Source organism: Uloborus diversus, chromosome 2, assembly GCF_026930045.1.
Source record: "Uloborus diversus isolate 005 chromosome 2, Udiv.v.3.1, whole genome shotgun sequence".
Classification (NCBI taxonomy): Eukaryota; Metazoa; Arthropoda; class Arachnida; order Araneae; family Uloboridae; genus Uloborus; species Uloborus diversus.
In genome coordinates, this window is record NC_072732.1 from 37,555,143 (window position 1) to 37,577,741 (window position 22,599).

A 22,599-nucleotide genomic window follows, 5' to 3' on the forward strand; every position below is an offset into this window, starting at 1 on the left:
AATTTTAAAAGTTTTTAAAGAAATAAGAAAGAATTATATATAAGTAATTTCAATTTGGTAGTGACAAAACAGTCTTACAATTCCAAGATTTTCTTTTTGCCTGCAGCAACAGATTAAAACCATAATTTCTTTATTTGAAAAATACGTTTTTTTTTCCACATCAAAAGGTTTAATTTGCGGCCCCTCAAAATGTGCTGCTCGGGGCAGACCGCCCTTTTTCCCTAGCTACGCCACTGCCTATGCGAACACCACTGATGAGGGGGGACACAGGAAGACATTGTCCCATTTTGAAACAAGCATTTCCCCACTTTTTGATTTCATTAACTTATCTCATGTGGAAACATACTCACACTTTTTTTTTTTTCAGAATTACACCACCGCTTACCGCACTGGGAACTTACTGATTAAGATAGACTACTGTAAAAGCACTTCTTTTAACGAATTTTACATGAACAGAACCAAGAGTTGATTATATGCTTAAAAATAAAATATTCCATGAGGTTAAAATATTTGCAATTACAACAGGCTTGTTAAGATCACAAAAATAAGTGCTTTTACAGTATGTAATTAGGTTTGATGAACTTTGTGAAAAATTTAATTTTTTAACATTTCTATTTCATTATGATGAAATTATAGTTAAGTAATGAAAACTCTGAAACAGAACTTTTTAAACTGTCATATTTCAATTACTATACATTTTTAAAATCACATAATTACACTTTTTATATTCAATAGTAACTCATCATGAAAAATATTTTCTCATGTAGTTTCAGACATGTTTTTCTTCACTCTCTTATGTCGCTTTCTATTTCGGACCTTTTCTTGCTGAACAATAGGTTTACTTTTCTTTTTCTTACAAGATAAAGGATTGGGACCTTTTATCTTTTTCCTTTTCTTTTTATTTACAACTTGTTCGCCAAAAACTTCAGTTTTCAATTGCTTCAAAATAGCACTTTCATGTTCTGAGCCTTTCAGTTTTTCTTGAGTTTTTATTTCAACAGTTTCTGTGTTCAAAGCCGATGGTTTTTCTAATATAACTGCATTGTATTTCACATACATAAGAGGAATACCAGGCATTGATCGCACCTATTAAAAAATAAATTAGTAAACATATGTTTTTGCACAACAAGTTATATAAAAAAAACTATTACAAATGCAGTGGAATTTTTAAAAGATAACTTCAAAAGCATTTTTAAAGATTGTGCTGGCCTGCTGTTTCGAATTTTTGGGGGTGGGGGTGGAGCAAAGGTTGCATACTGAAAACTAGTTTTGTCAGAAAACGACAAAACTATGTCCACTTACATGTAAAAACTGGGGGGGGGGGGGCAATGTCATTGATCCCCTAAATGACAACCTGACATAATGTAATTACATTTAATGGATGAACTTAAGGGTCAGTAGTATTGGCTCTTTTTTTTTTTTTAATTACTGCAATTCATGATTTTGTAGTGCTCATTCATTTTCAGAAGCAGTATACTAACCACTGCTTAAGGTTTTCCATCCTTTCTTTTTTTTTAAATTTGCATTTTTAAATATTAATTATGTCCAACACATTGTAATATAAAAAATGATTGCTAACTAGAAACATATAAAATATGTTTTGTTCTAGATTATGATGTTAGGCACATAATATGCTCAAATAGTATAAAAAAGATATAGAAAATGATCAGAGCTTTAAATATGTACCAAAGGATGAACCTGGGTGTCTACTAAAAGGACAAAATGTCAGTTTGAAGATAGCTGCATTGACAGAAACATGTCCTGCAAATGAAACAAGAAGTGTGATAAGGTTTTTGCATTGGGAAGTATTTAGACCATCCTCCTTACAGTTCCGACCTCGCACCAAGTGACTTCCATTTCTTTGGATCTTTAAAAATACTTGAAGGTGTGGCCTGTAAGAAATCATGTTCGATAATGTTAAACCACATCAAAAGGGCTTGCTGAACCACAGCATCGGTTCTGAACTGCTAACATCCCAAGGTCCAAAGAGATGGAAATCACTTGGTGCAAGGTCAGGACTGAAAGGAGGGTGCTTTGATACCTCCCAACGCAAAAACCTTATCACACTTCTTGTTTCATTGGCGAGACATGTTTCTGTCAACACAGCTATCTTCTTATGAACATTTTGTCCTGTTTGTGGACACCCATTGACCTGTATCACTGTAACTGAGCAATCATTGCGGGAATTCAAGGTTTAAAACTTTGCTGATGCTTTTGTCTTTGTAGAATCAATTGCCTATGAAGATGCAAGTAACTGTTTTAATAAAAAAAACCTTTTAGAATATCATGGTTTTGATTTTAGTTTGAACAAATTTTCATCATTTTATAAGTTTCACAGTTCAGTTTATATTCACATGATATGAAAATTTAGTGCAAAAAAGAACAAGTAAATACACAGCTCTAAGTAAAACAAGTAATGTTAAATGAATTATTTTATGGACAGTAGATATAAGATTTCTTTAAAAGCAGCATAATTACGCTAATTAGAGGATAGAAATGGATCACTAGAGTTTTTCCTACCTGCCAAAATTCAGAAGTGGCCAAATTTGTGCAGATTGAGCTAATGATATTTTTTGATGGGGTTGCTTTTAAAAGTATTTTTCTGTTTTTTGGGGAGGCTCCCACTCTTTTAAGAGGTCTTAATGGTGTTTAGGGGGGGGGGGGCACCATTACTCTTGGGTGGATGGGCACCCCTGTGTCATTTATGCTCTTAAATTCTGATAGAGTGAAACTTCTCTGGAGCGACCACTCTCCATTCCTGAAAAAAGTGGTCGTTAATGGAGGTTGGTCACTCCTAGAGATCATTTTCGAAAATGCAAATACACCACCAATAGCTGTTATTTTTCTTCTTCCTGCAGTGTATTCATCAAGAACATTAAGATATAAAGAAACTTTTTTTTTTTCATTTTTTATATTAAAATACTTTTTACATTAATTTCCTTTCTGATCATCCTTCCTCGTGAAAGTTGATAACTTCTACACATTTCTTGAGCATGAGATAACTAGCTTTTTCAGAATTTTGCATGCGATGTATGGTGATGAAATGAAGAATGTAACTTCACTGAAACCAATTCCTGAGCAAATGTGCTAAAAATAGATTGTGTCCACTGTAATGAACTAGGAATGCTCCATTCTAACCCTCCTCTCCTATAAGCAACCAGAAAATTCTAAGAAACAACCTTTTAAAGAAGTTCTATTCTTACCAACCACCCTCAATGACAGGCGTCCACTTGACTTGCCTCGAGATGTGCATGTGCCACCTTAGCTTCCCAAGGGTCCAAAAAACAATACCCTCCTTTTTGTGACATTTTTGAGGTTCCAAACAGAGAAGGCAAGAAAGGAACATGTTAGGACCCACAGGAGAATATATTTTAATCCCTTATTCTGGTTTCCTTCCACCTTAGTTAAGATGAGAAAACAGATCTGTATACAAACTAAATGTTCTATTGCTTTTCTTTTGTTGTCACTCTCTTTTTGAGTTTTCTCTAACAAAAATTCCTAAATTTGTTAATGCTGAGGTTTGCTGCGATTTGCCGATCGTTGTGAGAGGTTTCAGTGGTCTTTCCCAGAGGTATTTTAACATTAGTCATTACGGGGGAAAATCAGTGCCTCAGAAAAGTGTTCATTAATGGAGATGGCCGCTATATAGAGGTGGTCACTCATAGAAGTTTCACTGTATTTTTATCGTAACATTATTGAAGATTGTAGAGAATATACTGTACTAAACCTATCTCTAAAAAAAAAAGTAATAAACTAAACAGAAATTTTTATATGTCTACATACCTTTTCAGTCACTTCCCGATCTTGAGTTGCAATTATATAGTGATCAGGGTTTCCGTCTGACACCATAGACAGTAAACAATCTGCAGCACAAATAGGATTCTTCTCATGACCACATTTCCGAGCCTTAAACTGTTTAACAATCAGCATGGCCCCAAAAACTTTTGGACCTACAGAATGTTAATGTTGCACATTAATAAATTATTTAAAAAATTCAAATTATTTCTTTTTATGATATACACTGGTGTGCAAAAATTAAGGACGAGACGGTTTTTTCAATATAACTTTGTACAAAAGCTTTCCAAATCAACACATTTAATACCGTAAGATCCCCAATACGTAAGGACATGTGTAATGTAAGTAACACTTACTAAAAGAGAAATCAGAGGGATAAAAAGAAGCTTTATCAGGGGTAGAAGTGGTTAACTTGTAATATATAGGACATTTTCCATGAAAAATATAGGAAAAATATAGGACACATTTTATGAATAATTTTGTTTGAAAAGGTAAACAATATATAGTTTATATTATCTAGTTATTCTCGCAGCAATTATTATCAATGATTTCAATTAATCATACCGCATACAGTTTAAAAAAAAAAATTAAAATAAAAATTATAACATACCTAGAATGAGTTTCCTGAGCCTTTGAAAGCTCAAGAGTTGGTTTCAGTGAATTTGCATTCTGCTTTTCATCACCATACCATACATTGCAGTCAAAATTTTGAAAAACCAAGCAAATCTCACGCTCGAGAAACGTGCAGAAGTCTTAAACTTACACAAGGAAGGAAATTAAAGGAAATCAGCAGTAAAAAAAAAAAAAAAAAGCTGTCAGCACAACAAACTCTAACAGAAATAGATAATCTTATCTTGCACTAATAATAAGGACACATTATTAATTTATTTTTGCAGCTGAAAACTAAACTAGAAACTAAAGTTGTTTTAGGAAAAACAAAGAATCTGAAGCAGGCGAATTTTAAAGCTATTAGTTTTTAAATAGAAAAATCATGTAAAAAGTATATTTTACATTTAAAATTTAAAAAAAAAGTTTCTTTATTTAAATACATTCTTATGATAATATTCTTGGTTAATACACTGCATGAAGAAGGTAAATAACAACTATAGTGCTATATTTGCATGTTCGAAAATGACCTCCAAGAGCGACCAACCTCCATTAATGACCACTTTTTTTCTAAAATGAACACTGGTCGCTCCAGAGAAGTTTCACTGTACCATCAAATCTCCATTCCTCAAAAATTTTAACATTATGTATGTAAAGATTTGACTCCATCTGTTAATTTGCCTAGAGAATTTTTTTTTTAGTACTTAGGGCAATATATTGCATAGATATTTTTCAGATGACGTAGCTTTGGAACATTCCTTTCTAATAAAGAGGATGCAACTTTTTTTTTTTTTAATTTCTGAAAAGCTTAATTTTCAATAACGAATTCTGCTAAAAATATAGTGTTACAATAATGTAAACCAACTTTTGCAAGAAAATCAAATTTTTAATCCAGGGAAAGTTCATTCATCCTTTCTTCTTCTTTTTTTTTTTGGCATAGTTACCTAAATTTAAGCATTTCAATAGGCTTTTTTTAAATATCAAATGAATCTTCCCCACATTTTGGTGTTTGTACCAATTCATTGACAAAGTACTTCATCAATAGTTAGGAGAGCTTGTTATAAAATATGGATCACTGAAGCTTTCTCTTAAAACAATTTTAAAAATTGTCAAAAATGCTCGACACCTAAAACAAAATTAAAACACACAGGTTGTGCTGGAGATTTCAAAAAAATATTTTTTTATATACAAACATCTTGTTTTTAAGCAGACTTGAGTATTTGTTGTCAAGCTTTGAAAGAAAGTGTGAATCAAGTGACCTAAAGGTTTTTCCAAGGTCATTTTCTAAAAATATACACACCAAATTATGGGAATATAGGAAATATAAGACAATTGCTAAAAATATAGGACACTTTTGATGCTTTTTTTGAAAATATAGGATATATATGACTACTTCTACCCCTGCTTTATTGAAAAAGTAGCATGGAGTGCAATGCGACCGAAGGCCGAAACATCCCTGTGATGGGTGTCCAGCAAGAAACATCCGGTCTTTAGTAGGGGATATGATCTCCCCCGACTGCTAGGCAGGTTTCACAGCGTCTGCCCATGCTGAGAATGAGGGTGTCAATGAGTTGTTGAGGCATTGCTGCCCATTTGTCTTGCAGCGCCAATCGAAGCTCCCGAATCGTTACTGGTGGTAAGGTACGAGCTGCCAAGCGTCTGCCTAGAAAATCCCATACATGCTCGATGGGATTGAGATCCGGAGATCGTGCCGGCCAATCCATATGTTCAATATCCTCACTCTCTAAGAGCTGTTCGGCAGCTTCTGTGCGATGACATGGTGCATTGTCGTCCATGAAAAGGAACTACGAACCCATAGCGCCTCTAAAAAGACGCACATATGGAAGAAGAATCTCGTTACAATAACGGGTCCCGTTGACTAAACCTGCGTCGAAGATGTGAAGGTCTGTACGACTGCCAAGCATGATGCCTCCCCAAACGAGAACACCGCGACCTCCATACCTGTCCCTTTCAATGATGTTCGAGGGATGATTGCGGCTTCCCCGCTCTCTCCAGATGAGAATCGCTACTCAGACTGAATCTGCTCTCATCTGTAAAGAGTACTTGTCCCCATTCATTGTCCCTCTAATTCCGGTGTTCCCGGCACCACAGAGAACGCCTTCTCCGATAGGCAGGCGTTAGAGGTACACACCGTATAGGGCTTCGTGCAAACAGACCACCACTGTGCAGTCTTCTGGCCACGGTAAAACACGATATCGGTCGTCCAGTCGCCTGTGTCTAGCGATTTCTCCCGCTGTCTGCAGCTTGTTTCTTCTGGCCTGTAAGACAATATACCGGTCATCTGCGGGTGTGGTTCCTCGTGGACGACTACTACTGAACCCCTGGATAGCTGTTCCTGTAGTTTCAAATTGTCTCCAAAGTCGTGAAACGATGCTGTGAGCAATTCCGAACTCTGCAGCCACACTTGTCACACTGCGGCCTTCCTCCAACTTCCCAATGATTCGACCTCGGGTAAAAGCATCCAGATGTCATCTAACAGATTGATTATTCGCCATTTCTCGCTGGGGCAGCAACTTGGTGTGATTTTAACTGCTATACGGCGTGCAATCTCTTTGCCAGAAATACTGATCTTACACCGACAACATGCTTTATACTACTCAGACACTCCCCCATTATGTCTGCCTGCATATCTGCGCATGTGCTACCGTACATCACCTTACTTAATCTCCTGATTGGTCTTTCTGTCCGCTCTGCCTCTTTGTTCAGCTGATATGCTAATTTTTCGACTTCGTCCTTCATTTTTGAGCACCAGTGTAGCTGCCAACATTGAAAGATGAAAATGTGGGAGATTTTGCATGAATAAATTTAGAGACAGAAAATATAAGTGTAAAAGAGATTTTTTAAATACAAGCAGGGATTTCTTAAATTAAGCCTAGAAAGAACTAAACTAGAGATGTACCAAAAACCATATTTTACTGCACATTTGTTTAAAATTTTTAAATGGTATTATTTGAATTTTACGCAAATATAGAATAGAAAATTACTCTTAAATAAGAAAAAAACCGCCATCAAAAAACACCTACAAACTAAAAAGTAAAAAATAACTGATTACACTTACATACTATTTACTATCGAAACCTAGAAATGAAACTTATTTTACAATTCCAGTACAAAAATCAACTAAACTAAACATCCAATATAAAATAAACACAGAACTAATGTCATATACCCCACCCTTGGCGCCAAGAAAACGTCACCAAGAAAACGATGTATGACGACATATGTCATACATTGTTCTTAGCGATGCTTTTTTTAGCGCCAACAGGAAGAATTCAGATTAAAAAAACATGATCAAAGAACTAGGGCTTGACCGATGGCATTTTTTGGCTGATGGGCCGATGCCGATTGTTTTTCTTCAAAAGGTTGATGGCAAAATCAAACGAAAATAAATTGCTAAGATTGTCAGGGATTTGAAGGATCCTTCATCCTCCCTTTCTTTGATTCTTGCCACCATTTTCCTGATGTTAAATAAGGGAAGTTTTTGTTTTATTAGGAGGTTTTCAAGAAACTCTCTTATAATCAAGTTTAAACTTTTCTTTATAACGAAATTTAGAAAAATTTCATTGTTTTCTTCCACCTCGAGTTTACCTCTACAAGTAGAAAAAACATTGGTTCCATGATTTTCCTCTGCCATCCCCTCAGAGAAAAACAAGGGATTGTACTGATATGCTATACACAAAAACTCTTGTTTGGTATCTAAGTAATTTTATTCTGATAGTGATACGAAAGACTTACATTTCAAAGAGAATTTATTTTTGCCTGCAAATATAGATAAAAAATATACTATCCTTTTTGGGAAAATACGTATGCTTTTCCCAGATATTGAGCGTAAATCTTCCGCCCCTAAAAAAGTGCCGCCCTAGACCAACTGCCCTCTCAGCCAAACCCTAGCTACGCCACTGGTCTCATATATCTTCTCCCCCCTCTATCACCTAACTATATTTGGTCAATACAAGTATAGTGTAATCGGAAAACCGGGATTTGACACTGAAGCAGGCAATTGTGTGAAAGTATAGTTCACTATATGACCAAAAGTATTGGGACACTTTCAAAAATTCACATTTTTAAGGATTCCTCAAGAAACAAAAGACCAATTGCTTTGTAAATTTTGTCACATAACTAGTATGCTCCAACTGTCAATTTCCAATAAAAATTATATCACCTTTGCATTTCGGGGGTCAGAAACAAATTGAGGGAACAAAATGTTTTTTTTTTTGGTCATTGTTCATTGTAAATAGCTCAGAATAAGTTGTAAATTTCTGAAATTAGTTAGCTCACTATGTACAATCATTTTTCATACTTTTGAGAAGGTATCACTGATATTTATGAAAATATAAGCATTTCTTTCAAAATTACAAATTTTATTTGAAGGTTTTGGGCTCATAACATGCAAAGTTTCTCATCAAAGCTTACGAAACTTTCAGAAAACTTGCCAGCATACAAGAGAAGCATAATACTAAAATTTGAAATTAAAATGTTGGAAATTTGATAAAATATGAACATTTAAAGAAATTAATTTATTACTACACGTGCACGAAAGGTTGCAATTTATAACTTTTATCATCTAATACCCAACTAGAGTCCTCAACTCATAAAAAAATTCCAGTTCAATATCTTAAAAATTTAGAAAGTTATCAGCAAACTAATGAGCCGAATGTGAATAACTACAAATCACGAGGGATCGTTCGCAAATAAGCTGATGTTTTTATCATGAATCACACTGAACAATTGCAAGCAAATGTTACAAATTTGCGAACGTCCTCTCATGGTTTGTCGCCCATCCAAGAATTATTGAAATTCTGATCATTAGATCGCTGATAACTTTCTAAATTTTTAAGATATTGAACTGGAACTTTTGTATTAGTTGAAGAGAGTTATTTGGGTTTTAGATAATGAAAGTTTTAAATTGCTATCTTTCGTGCATGCGCAGTGAAAAATTAATTGCTTTAAATGTTTATATTTTATCAAATTTTAAACATTTTAATTTCAAATTTTGGTATTATGCTTCTCTTGTATGCTGTCAAGTTTTCTGAAAATTTCGTAAGCCTTGATGAGAAACTTTGCGTGTTATGAACCGAAAACCTTCAAATAAAATTAGTAGTTTTGAAAGAAATGCTTATATTTTCGTGAATATCAGTGATACCTTCTCGAATGTATAAAAAAAGATTGTACATAGTAAGCTAACTAATTTCTGAAATTTACAGCTTATTCTCAAATATTTACGATGAATGATGACCAAAAAACATTTTTGCTAGCCTCAAATTGTTACTGACCCCGAAACGCAAGGGTGATATAATTTTTATTGAAAAATGACAGCTGGAGCATACCTGCTATGTGACAAAATTTCCAAAGCAATTAATCTCTTATTTGTTGAGAAATCCTTAAAAATGAATTTTTGAAAGTGTCCCACTTTTGGTGATATAGTGTAAGTTTGTACGCAAAATGTATATATATATATTAGGGTGTCTCAAGATATAATGGCGAAAAAGAATATTGTGAAATCGAATCCGCATACCCTCCAATTTTTTCCTTTTCACCTCAGAAACATGAGAAAAATGTTTTATTGCAATAAAATAACGGGAACCCATGCCGACTTAAGGTCAAAATTGGACCTGAAATCCTGTACAGCAACTATTGTGGAAATATTGCTTTAACTGTATAATTCATTACTACACGTGACATCAATTTATTTAAAGTAGATATTTACAACAATATTAGACTACAAGAAACATTACTGCACATATTTTTATTTCAATGTTTGCTTTTTGCAGTCAGGATAGAGCTTCTGGTGCTCTTGAATGCAACGTAACACAAATTGTTTTTGTTCCTCATCAGCTGTAAGCAAACCAAGCATCATTTCTACCGCTTTTTCAGCTGCATCGTTTACTGTTTTAAACATTGAGACAGTCTTTTTCACATCAAAGAATGAAATATTATTGACCATACCATAAAAGCTGGATGAATTTTTGTAGAGCAGCTTTTGAGATAATTGGGTCCACATTTTCGTACACTTTTTCAAAAAGCACAACTCTTTGTTGGGTGCTTTGACTGTCAAAATACATTGAAGGCATGGTTTCTTGTATATTGTTACTACAAACAAGCAGACATCAAACAATGTTTCATTTTCCTTCATATCTAACTTTAGTTGTGAATTAAATAGTAATAGTTTTAGGGAGTAAATCGCTCGAGTCATCCATCGAGCTTGGTGCATGGCTCCCGGTGGTCTTATTTTAAATTCATTTTCTGTATATCCACCTAAAAATATGATAGGCAGTTCTATCAACTCTTGATAGTCATCCCTGACCGTAATATTAGTGAGTTCAGCATGGTAAAAGTCAAGTAAATTTTTAAGTTAGGGTACAGTTCGGAACAACTCCGCAGCTCCTCCATAGCACTGCATTTTAGTAGGATAGATCAGTTCATATATATGATGGCGGCAAGCAAAGGAATTTTTATTTTAATTACTTCTACTTTAATTCATAACTTCTATTTTAATTTATAGAGGGCGCAGTTTTTGTTTTGTTCCATGGAAGGATAATTAAAAATGGCAGTTTTGGCTGGAAAACTCAATGATGTTGTGTGGCTTGTTTTTACACATATAAATTACGGTTTTTTTGTGTACGTGGAAATTTTTCCTCTGGTGCAACGTACAATGTTTTTTAGTTCTTTCTTTAACTATGGGTAAAGAAAGTACATACCTTTGTTTTATGGCATTTTTTTAAGAATGGGTTTTATATTTAATTGTTTGTGAGGGAAATTACATGAAATTTATTTTTTTTTACCCATAACTTTTCTCTAAAGAACAAATAGGGTCAATCAAAGATTTGGAACCTAAGTTAGACCACCTCTATTCACTAAACAAAAAAATCATAAAAACCGGTTCACGAAGCGAGACAATATGGGGCATTCCACGGTATTTTTGACATTATGTAGAGTTTGTAACGTGACCTTTTTTGCCATGACTTTTTAATTTACTGTTTGATTAGCATATTATTTTATTTTGATCTTTTCCTACCAACACACCAGCTCAAATTAAAATAATTTGCAAATCAAACAGTAAATTAAAAAGTTATGGAAAAAAAAAAGTCACGTTACGGACTCTACATAATGTCAAAAATACCGTGGAATGCCCCATATGTACAAAGTTAATGAAGTACAAATCACTTTAAGTGTGAGTATGATATTTGAAGAGTGCCCCCTTGATTTAATAAAACCCGGACTTGAATACCATTAGACCGCCTTGGAAGTAACCGTTTCAAACAAAAAATTCCGAATCAGTACAGGTGTTTTCATGTATTTATGGAACATTGTACAAAGAAAAAATAAATACGACGAGTTCAGAACTTCCTCCTTTTTTTCAAGCCTGCTAATTAGTATAACCCTTATTTCTAACTGAACTGGCTACATCGTTTAAATATTAAATCTAGAATACTGGTCAACAGACTTAGATAAAATAAAAAGCTTTCTGCGAACAAAAAACCTAACTGGAAAATTTTCTGCAAAAAATTATTTTGCCTAACTCACCCTTGTGAATAAAGAATTAAATTTATATGCAAATATGAAAGAGATAAAAAAAAAGTGCTTTAAATTTTTTTTTTTTTTACAATAACATATACTAGTTTGGTTATTTTTCACCAACTGAAGAAAACTGCCAAAACCATTATTTATTTTTAGGCTTCAACAGAAATAAACTGATTTATTTTTTTCAATTCCCCCCCCCCCCCAACAAAAAAAAAAAAAATTCTTAAATCAACTTTAGCAGTTTGAAAAAAATTTTCGCGCGTTTGTCTATAATACGCAAGACTGCTGGTCAAACTTCAGAAATCAGGCACCAGTTACAAAGTTTATTAAAAAGTTACCAGTTTATTAAGGAATATAAATTAAATCATCAGGAAATTGGTGTTTAGTATTCAATTCCCCTTAAATTGAACATTAAATATATTTAAAAACTGAAATATTGAAAAAAAAAATTACACTTATGTGACTAAATCAAGTTATTTATTAGTAAAAAAAAAAAAAAACTAAGCTGATTGATTCAACTATTAAAGCAGAAAAATATATTTAATTTACTGCTTTGCTACACAGTAACACCTATGATTAAAAATTAACAGGCAGTGTCGCAAAAATTAATCATTCATATGCCGCAAGAATTAAATATCGTTCAAGGCGAAGGCAAAACCTTAGCAGTGAAAAATACACAGGTCACGACAAAACCAGGTGACCTACGTGACGTAGCCCACCCATGGCGTAAGCTGGATTACGTAGCCACAATGTGTAAAATTTGAAGTTTCTTGGATTTCTCCGGGACCCCTTGTCGGATCCAGACCAAATTACCATGGAAGTATAACCCTTCCAAACAAAAAAAAAAAGAATTTTTCAAATTGGTCCAGTAATCTTGGAATAATACGAAAACATGCATAAAAAGGCGCAAGACGAAATCAGAACCTCCTTTTTTGAAGTCTGTTAAAAATGTTAATCTATTTTGGGAAACGTAAACACATTTCCATTGAACATCGTAAATTTATCTACATTAACTTTAATCATTAATTTTAAAAAATCATTTAAATAGGAAAAAGAAATTAATTGGCTAAATTTGGTTTATGTTTATCTGCAATTTTGTATAAATGGATACAAGAAGAAATTTAAGGGAGAAGCCGAAGGGGCCCTGGCCCTTCCCAAAATAAATTTTAAAACCACTCATTGTGAAAAAGGATTTGATATTTTTTGATTTAAATATCAAAATTTTTTATAATATTTGGCTTGGGCCCCTCCCAAAATTAATTTTTATATACGTTCCTGAATGGAAATTTCTTTCCTGATACAAAATTTGATACCTGATAATCATGGTAACATGTTTTATCATTAAATAAAGAATCTTTCAAATGCTGTCGACATAATCATTCTACACTAGTGACAGATTTACCATGTTACAACTGTCTCAATTGCGAGGGGATTTGGAGGAAAGAATAAAGCATCAGAATGTTAATGTTATAAATTGCGTAGAATACAATATTCAATGCTGGAAAATTTCCAATTTTTCTGGATGAAAGTAAACCCCTTTCCTTCAAAAAAAAGAAAAAAAACTCCCCCCCCCCTAAAATTTCTTTTTATGACCATTCCTATCTTTAGTTCTGAGACAGGCGAAGGGCCCGAAGCTTGAAAATCCGCCACTCTTCTGCACTGGATAGAGAAAAAGGTGTGATTATCAAAGTTCTGAATTGACTGATGTCAGTTAATTTCACTTACTTATCAGTTTAAAGGGATAATAATACGAATGAAGTACTAAGTAGAAATATGCCCTAAAAGGTCTTTGTGGACATTCCAGTTGAAAAATTTATACGGAAGGTGTTGATCTTTTGCAGTTTTTGATATCCAATAGATTTCAACATTGAAATGTCAGGCCATTTTTTTTTTTTTTTTTTTTTGTAACACTAATGAATCCCTCTTAGATTTAAAGAGTTGACACTCAAAGCTTTGATTTTAGAACTAAAATTCATGTAAGCATTTTCTTCATAACAGCATTTTTACATTGCTGACTTCAGCAAAAGGTAATGGGCTTTCGAATAAGTATAGTCAAACGAAATACGATAGTATTTTAATAAAATATACAAACCCAATAATTCAGCTTCTGTAATAACGCATGGGGTTGTAAAAAGTTTCACCTCGGGATCTTCTAAATATTTAGGCACTTGTTCTTTAATATTCAATTTACATTGAAGAGCTTCTTTGCAAAATGTAGCATCAATTAATATTTGAAAAGGAGATCTAAATTGAAAATTATTCTTGTAGAAATTTAAATAACGGCGAACTCGTCTGTGCCGTGAAATTTTCATTTTTTACACGTTATGGTTAATTTCTTTCCTCCTCTACAATAAACATAACAATAATAAACAAGCATGCAGACAAATTCAATATCCAAACAAGTGGAAATATGGAAAAGTAAAGTACACACTAATCAAGCGAAATATCTTATTCTTATTGGTAGGGCTATAAACTTCAGTGTTGAATTATCCAATGAAAAGAGGAATAAAACAAATGATTTATACACAATATGCACTTCGAAGGCGAGAAATGTTGAAAATGAGTGGCAACGGCGTCAATTTTCGAGAATGTGTGTTCCGCATGACCGTAACTGAGTTGTTCTTATGTTTACGTTTTACTTCAACAACCAGGCTACGAATCGATTGGATTGGTCGATAAAAAAATGTATGTATTCAAATCTGATGATATATGAATCTCAAAAACAAAGATTTTTCTTTCTTACCTTCAATTAATTTCGAAAAATGTCGGAAGAGACGGAGGCCAATGTTGAACCAGGTGCTCAAGAATACAAACTGGATGAGATGAGCGAGTTGCGATTCGAAGTAGAAGCGGATGCTAAAATAACTTTAGAGTTGAAAAGTGGAACTGCAGAAGTTTTTGGAACAGAACTAGTTAAAAATAAGAAATTCAACTTTGGTTCTGGTGATAAAGTTGCTGTTTTTACGTGGTATGGTTGCACGTTGGAGTTGGTTGGTAAACCAGAAGTTGCGTATGTTGCAAAAGAAACTCCAATGGTGTTTTATGCCAACTTACACGCTGCTCTTGAGCAAATGAGGGTAAAAGCTGAAAAAGACGACGGAAAAGGACCCGTTGTAATGATCTGTGGACCCTCTGATGTCGGAAAAACTACACTGTGCCGCATTCTTCTCAATTATGCTGTAAGACTGAATAGACGACCTGTATTTGCTGATCTGGATGTTGAATTATCATCAATATCAATACCTGGAACTGTTGCGGCATTGCCAGTGGAAAGAGTTGCCGATGTTGAAGAAGGATTTTCTTCTACAGCTCCATTAGTTTTTCATTATGGTCATAAAACTCCAGGTCATAATATAGTTTTATACAATACGCTAGTTTCAAGGTTAGCTGAGATAATTCTTGCACGAGCAAGTGAGGGCAACAGAAGAGCAGGGATAAGTGGTTGCATAATTAATACGGGAGGGTGGGTAAAAGGGGATGGTTATCAGGCTATTAAACATGCAGCATTAGCTTTTGAAGTTGATGTAATTTTAGTAATTGATCAAGAACGACTGTTTAACGAACTTGACCGTGATATGCCGAAATTTGTTAAAGTTGTGTTTGTTCCAAAATCTGGTGGAGTGGTTGAACGCAGTCAGCAGACTCGAGCTGAGACACAAGATAACCATATAAGACAATATTTTTATGGGAAAAAGACTCATTTATATCCCCATTCGTTTGATGTTAAATTTTCAGACATAAAAGTCTATAAAATAGGAGCACCGACCTTGCCTGATTCCTGTATGCCGTTAGGCATGAAAGCCGAAGACAATAGGACTAAACTTGTTCCAGTTCAGAATGGACAAAATCTTTTACATCATGTGCTTAGTGTCAGTTTTGCTGAAACTGTTGAAGAGGATGTAATAACTACAAATGTTGCTGGATTTATATGCGTTACTAATGTGGATCTTGAACGTCAGGCTATAACAGTATTAGCTCCACAACCTCGTCCCTTACCTAAAACAGTTCTTCTAATGGGTGATATACAATTTATGGACACACATTAAAATTTTATGGATGAGTATAACTAAATGTGCACATTGCAAGATATTTTGTGAATAAAGATTTGCTTTAACATAAATTTGATTTGTTTTAAGCTTGATGGCGAAGCCTTTTGAAAATTAACTTAACAGGTTATAAAAATTTTATACTTATTTGTGTGTCTGCATTTTTTTCCTCACATTCTGTACTGAAATATTGACAAAACAAATGAAACATTCTCTTTCAATGTTTGTAAGTAGTAGTTCCAGTAAAAAATGTTGAATGATGTTAAAACACATGTTACATCTGAGAAATTAAGTTTTGATTTTTTTTTCTTTTTTTGCATTTACTATAAATAGCTATGTTTTAAGATTTTCTGTTGTGTGATTTTATTACACTAAGTATTTTTAGGGTTAGTAAATAGTTAAAAGATATTGGAAAAAGCAACTAAATGGGTGAAAAAAGCAACTTAATCATTGTGCTGAGGCGACTATTTAGGCGACTTTTTTTTACAATTTAGGCTACTAAAACAACTATTTTGAAGCAAAATTTGAATGGCAACCTTATATTCATATTACAGCCATGTGCAACCATTTCTAATTCAAATCTTTAGCTCTAATGCACAGATTAATTTATTTCTGTACTCTCTTTTTTTTAAATAAAGCGCCAGGGTTGTGTTGGCTGGACAGAACTTATTTTGGCCATGCCACTGGCAAAAACTGGTTTAAACCAGCCAAAACTGGATTTAACTACTGTAGAACTGACCAAAATACATTAATATTTGTACACATACAGTTTTTAAACATAGTATTGCACATTTTAATGAATGATTATAAGAAATAGGATGTGTATTTATCATAACAGAAATAATTTTTAAAACTGATTTATTGATTAAATGCAACTTTTCTGTAACATTAAAAGTTCACATTAAAGACGAATCACTATCGTTTATTAGGACTACTAAACAGCCTACAACATGAACTAATAGCTATTCTTCACAAAACTTGTAACATGTTTTCAATGTATTAAAAAATTAGTAATATGCTTTGATTAAATTTGAAATTCATTTTGTGCGCATAAAACTATGGAACAAGTACGTATATTGTGCTATTTACACTGTTTGAAACATATTTTTAAAAAAGTATCTCGTAATCCTCCCCCCCCATGAGGTGACTAACCTTTTGGAACATGCTGTCATTTATTTTTTGCATAGGGTGTAAAATGAACTGTTTACTTAAATAATGAATAGTGACTGATTATGGGATTGAACTAATTACTATTATATATGTGAAAGTTTGTCTGTATGGATGGATGTTTGTTACTCTTTCACGCAAAAACTACTGAATGGATTTTGATGAAACTTTACAATAATATAGCTTATGCATCAGAGGGGTAGTTTTCATCCCATTATGAGGGGCAAAACCCCCCATAAGGGGGCGATAAAACAGTTTTCGTATAAATTCTCTAAAATGGGGATGAAAAATACTTGCACATATTAACATTATATGTCTATTGAAAGCTGTAATTTTTTCTGTTGAAGATGGCACCTGTTCGAAATTTCTAAGCAGAATAAAAAACGAGCTATGAGCTTTTTAGTTCCATGTCTGAAGGCTTTCCTCAACCCAATACAGAATTTAGTGTCATATCATCTCAACTCCCTGTCAATAGCGACAATTGTATTGTTGATTATTTTTGCTTTCCATCTGACTGTTCGAGGCTTAACTCAAGTCAAATCTTAAAGTAAGATTTTTGCACAAGATTGGATTTGGCTGGTTATTTTCCTGTTTACCGCAAGTTTGAGGCAATTAATGGATTTTTTTTTATTTATTTGTGTTGAGTGGGTATTTGATTGACCAGCAGGAATCTCTCCAAACTTTTTTGCGGAATCATTTTAATAGCTAAGGCATTTGGCATTTTTTTCAATTGTCCTTCTTTTTGAGCTAAAAACTACGCAAATACTGTTTCTCGGTTTTCACCATGTAACCAAAATATCGCCATTTCTTTAATATTTCTTTCCTTAAATCATTTGTTAACATGTAAAATAATCCGCCAACTAAATTAAGCAAATCCATAAACAGCACAAATTTACCCACAATTTCAAACAATTGCCAAATTTTACTACTTATTTTGGAAACATTTCGGGTAGCATCATTTTGTGGTCACCAGAAGTATGTCAGTATTTGGCGACACTATCTCTTCGATGAAAATTAGTAACACACAGTTTTACAAAGTAAGGAGGGGAGCCTTATTCAAGGTATCCCAAAACGATTTCTGCAAATTTGGTTACATTTTAAATCTCAGTAATGAATTACGGGCGGCTACATTTTTCAAAAGTTTGTAAAAAACAATATAGAGAATCATATCTTATGATTATCAAGCAAACATTTTACGCAGTTTTATAAACTTGGCAAGTCTCTGGCGAATGTATGGTACTGTGGTCCTTTGGCGATAAATACTGGATTTGGATTTATTATTTTATATTTTTGAGCTGCTTTTAATTGCAAAAATAGAAAATGAAATTAAATAAAATGACATTTAAAAAACTTATTCGATACGCAGAGTTGTGGTAATGCGGTCGGGACGAGTGTTCAAAAATCTTGGCGCTATAGCCATTATAAAAGCTTGCACTAAAATGTAAAAATTTCACCAAATTAATTTTGGTAAAAAGATCATTAAATGCTATATATAAGGTATTGAAGTTGAAATTAATCCGCCAAATTAGTGAAACAACACACTCAAGTAACATTAAAACTACTATTAAAATTCAAATTAGTCCGCCAAATCCATTTTTTATCTTCAGTCTCACCAGGCGACTATGTTAGCGCATTGGCGAATTTTTTAAAATTTTCATGAAAGTTTTAAATCTTTTTTGTGTGTTTTTAAGGATTAATGATGCTGATTAGGATTTTGTGGGATCAATGTCCCTACTTTAACGGCGGCAGTTGATAATATTGTTAGTTTTATGTTTTTTATGTTATGGGACCTGTTACTGAAAAACATCTTCAGAGGGAAATGTTATTTGAAGACGCTGATATCACCATTCTAATGGAGACTTTAGAGAATGCTTCTCTTTCCTAAATGAGAAGTTTTTTGTTCTTTTGTCCTCATTTAAATGGGAACTTTAAATAAAAAACTGTTGTGCTTACACTGATTTTAATGGTATTTCAATAAGGACCGTTTACATTATTTAGAAACAGTTGAATTCCTTCTGATGGGGATTTTAAAGGTTTGATGTTCTCACTCTAAAGGGGCCATTAGTAGAATCAGGATTTGTAGTGACTATTGACCCTATTTTGAGACGATTTCTCCGGTAAGGAGCTATACAATAATTTAGATAGCCGGTGTAGCACTGGATATCATTCGACGGGGATCGGGATTATAAAAGAAACTAGCATTCCCGTACTCGGCATTGCTCGGGTAATGGAATTAGCAGGGGTTAACAGTGCTTGGTGCACCTAGTTTCGAAAATCCCCTATAATAATTACTTATTACCTATAACTTTTTCTAATTTGGGGAGGAACCCGGGGCCCCTGGACTCCTTACATATATGCCTTTGTCCTTTACCGATCTTTAACTGTTATTAACGATCCTTTTAAAGTATTGATTATCTTTGCAAACACAGGCCATCCACATTTTATTGATATACCTATGTTTAATCAAGAACTTCTTTGTATACAACATTTTTAGTTTTTTTTTCTGGTGCTAAAATTATTAAGCTGCTTGATGAACTGACTTTGGAGAAAGCTACATAACATTGGCCGTGTGAAAAAAAGTCTTCTTTTAAATCGGTCCCTGCTACTTTTAATGTCTGTCCTTGTGACTTATTACTGGTTATTGCAAAGCAAACTTTAACAGGCACTCTTCTAAATTCAAAAGGATAATCCGCCTGTGATGATGTTCTTAAAAACTTCGTTTCTAGTTTTGAAAAAATGAAAGCAATAGATAGAAACATTATGATTTGACTTGAGAAAAGCCTCGAAGAACCACATGAGAAACAAAAACAATATCAAATTTATAGTTCGCTATCGACCAAAAGTTGAGATGAAGTACTGAATAATGATTTGAATGGAGGAAAGCCTTCGAAAATAAGGGATATGAATTCAATGACAGGTTTTAATTTCGCAGAAATTAAGAGGTTTTAATTAATTTCTCCCAAGCTAATTGAGATTTCGAAAAATCCTTTCTTAGTGGTTACTTTCATAATCATGCAGACATGCCTGCCAAATTTCAAGTCTGAAGCTTCAGCGGTTTCGGCTGTGCGTTGATATATATATGTGTGTTATCTCAGGACATTGATTTTTATATATTAAGATGATCGACTTTATTTAAGAATTGTTGACCTCATTCGAATTGGAATTTTTGAATTACCCTAACTTCTTTACAACTCCTGCACGTTTTCCTGATTTATGTTGTGATTTTTTGGGTGTCTTCTCAGTTTCGCGGACATTTTATTTACTCCCCACCCCCTGCGATTTTCAGTTTTGATCATACCTTTTGATATATTAAAGGGGGGAAGCAATTTGAAATGTGGGAGAAACTGGGGACAAACCATTTTTTGGTAACTATTCGACTATTGGCTTGAATCGATCGAAAAAAACTAAATCAACGTGAGCGAAGCTGTGGGTAAAAGCTAGCGTTTCATATTTATTTTAATAATGTACTCATTTATTTTGATTTTAAACTTTATTTCCTATATACACGCCCAATGGCCAAAAATTTTATCCAAGCCGGTTTTACCCATGGTTAAAACCCAAACAACCCTGAAAAAACTCATTGTATGTATAAAATCTTGTTGTATCTTTAACTAGATTAATATACATTCCAGCAAGGAATGTATATTATGTTTTATAAAAGAAAAACTCTTATGCTTTTTTATTAAACCTAAAAGTTGATTTTAGACTTCAACAAAAGGGAATTATATAATAACAATAATCTGAATTTAGTGTACTATAGAGGGATAACATAAGAAATTGCTACTTATATTTTAAAAACACCCTTATTTTTTCAAATTTTTGGTGTTAAATTTATTTATGCAAAGTTTCAGCTTCCAACATTTGGATGAGGTAATGTCTGTTGGTCCTTAGCTGTTGAGTAACTAGGTGACTTGCTGAACAGTATAGGTGGGTCTCCCTGAAAAGGTTATCCAGGGATTTTTTATTGTGGTCCAGAGCAGAGCAAGCCTTCAGGTGTTCAGCGTTCATGGATCCATAGCCGCATGGCTGGCACTAGTGATGTCAGAACACCTCTAGGTGGAGCAAGATAATCACGCCCTGTCCTCATCTTGAAAGTTGTCACACAAAGTAGGTTGTGATCGAGGGGACCTCCAGAAACGAGTATTTCCCGCCTCTGAGAGTTCCATCCTTGAACTGCTGATGTTATCCGATTCTTAACAGAATGCTCGGTTGTTAGAGCTGGGGAAGAGCCTGTTCCTTGCTTTCAATACCGTATAACTAAAAGTGAGGCTGTAGGCCCCCTGAAGACTATACAGTGGTTGATTTACAGGTTTAGGGCCCCGAAGGAATACACTTTTGGGGGCCTCTTTGTCTATCACAGAACTATGTATAAATCATTTATCATATGCATTTATGAACCTCCTTATAATAGTGACAAAGTAAATGTTACTGGCTGAACAAATAAAAGTTCCCCTTTAAGGAAGGGGGGGGGGGTGCTGATCAAAACTTGCTTTTGGAGTAATCTTGGGAGCAGTAAACCTGGAAATTTCGAGCAGCTTGCAGCAGCAAAGATTTAAATTTTGCATCAGTTTGGAGCAATTATGTACATTTCACATAATAAATTTATTTTCCATAGAAATGGAAGAACAAAAAATTAAAAACACAGCTTGATTTTTCAAGCTACTCGTCAACCTCTTATGTCTCCCCGGATCAGCATGAGAGAATACCCGTGAAAATGCTTGATTATTAATGTTAGAAAGATAATGTACAAACAGAACAAAAAATGCTTTAAATTCATCCTTTTCTGCATGGCACCATGTGCTGATCTTGTATCCATTTCTGTCTGCTTTTTCCAACCACAAGGAAGAGAATTTTGTTTTCTGTGGCATTTTAATAAAACAAATTACTGTTTACTTTTTAAAGCAAAAAGTTAGGGACTAAAATTTAAAATTATATGTGCAAGAAATAATCCAACTTCACTGAACACAAAGCAAACTGACTCTTTGAACTGCAAGAACAAACTAATACTCAAACCACACACAAGATAAGTACTAAGAAAATAAATTGAACCAAGAACCGAATTGAAATTTCGAACCAAGTGTTTATTTTTGTGTCCTAACTCAACACATATTTAATTTATTTCAACTAGCTATGATACCCCCCTCCCGGTTCACATACTTCTGTTTTCTTTTTAAAGGGGAAAAAAATCCATAACATCCGATCATATTCTTTTCCCCTAACTCTTTTTCTGCAAAATTTGCCGCCCAGCTGTTTTTTCTTCAATTTTATTTTTATACATTTTTGTTTTGCAGAAGAGGAATGATTGCAACAGTTTTTAAGTATAGATAAAACAAATAGCTTTATACTGAGAATGTGTGGTTCACACCCCTCCCCTTCTTCAGAAAAAAAGCAGCAGCAACATAAGTTTTTTGTTTCTTAGAGTTTAGAAAGTTTATTTTATCTT

General features: G+C 33.7%; 2 protein-coding genes across 2 annotated transcripts; one reads left to right on the plus strand and one right to left on the minus strand.

Moving 5' to 3' along the window:
* Positions 1–646: 646 nt before the first annotated feature.
* On the minus strand, positions 647–14,432 carry LOC129216975 (rRNA-processing protein UTP23 homolog). Its single transcript, XM_054851200.1, has 3 exons — positions 14,036–14,432; positions 3,784–3,950; positions 647–1,086 (listed from the first exon to the last, which is right to left on the minus strand). Exons 1-3 carry the CDS (start codon positions 14,253–14,255, stop codon positions 760–762), a joined length of 714 nt encoding a protein of 237 aa, XP_054707175.1. The 5' UTR covers positions 14,256–14,432; the 3' UTR covers positions 647–759.
* Positions 14,433–14,567: 135 nt separating this feature from the next.
* Positions 14,568–16,183, plus strand: LOC129216976 (protein CLP1 homolog). The gene has a single exon (XM_054851201.1). The coding sequence runs from the start codon at positions 14,706–14,708 to the stop codon at positions 15,987–15,989; it is 1,284 nt and encodes a 427-aa protein (XP_054707176.1). The 5' UTR covers positions 14,568–14,705; the 3' UTR covers positions 15,990–16,183.
* The last annotated feature ends 6,416 nt before the right edge of the window (positions 16,184–22,599 follow it).

What these genes read in the sequence shown, in the direction of transcription:
- LOC129216975 (XM_054851200.1), bottom strand. Translation starts at nt 14,255, where the DNA reads ATGAAAATTTCACGGCACAGACGAGTTCGCCGTTATTTAAATTTCTAC. An exon ending in TACAGAAGCTGAATTATTGG is followed by an intron (nt 3,951 to 14,035) that starts GTTTGTATATTT and finishes AACATTCTGTAG; the next exon opens with GTCCAAAAGTTTTTGGGGCC. An exon ending in ATCGGGAAGTGACTGAAAAG is followed by an intron (nt 1,087 to 3,783) that starts GTATGTAGACAT and finishes ATTTTTTAATAG; the next exon opens with GTGCGATCAATGCCTGGTAT.
- LOC129216976 (XM_054851201.1), top strand. Translation starts at nt 14,706, where the DNA reads ATGTCGGAAGAGACGGAGGCCAATGTTGAACCAGGTGCTCAAGAATAC.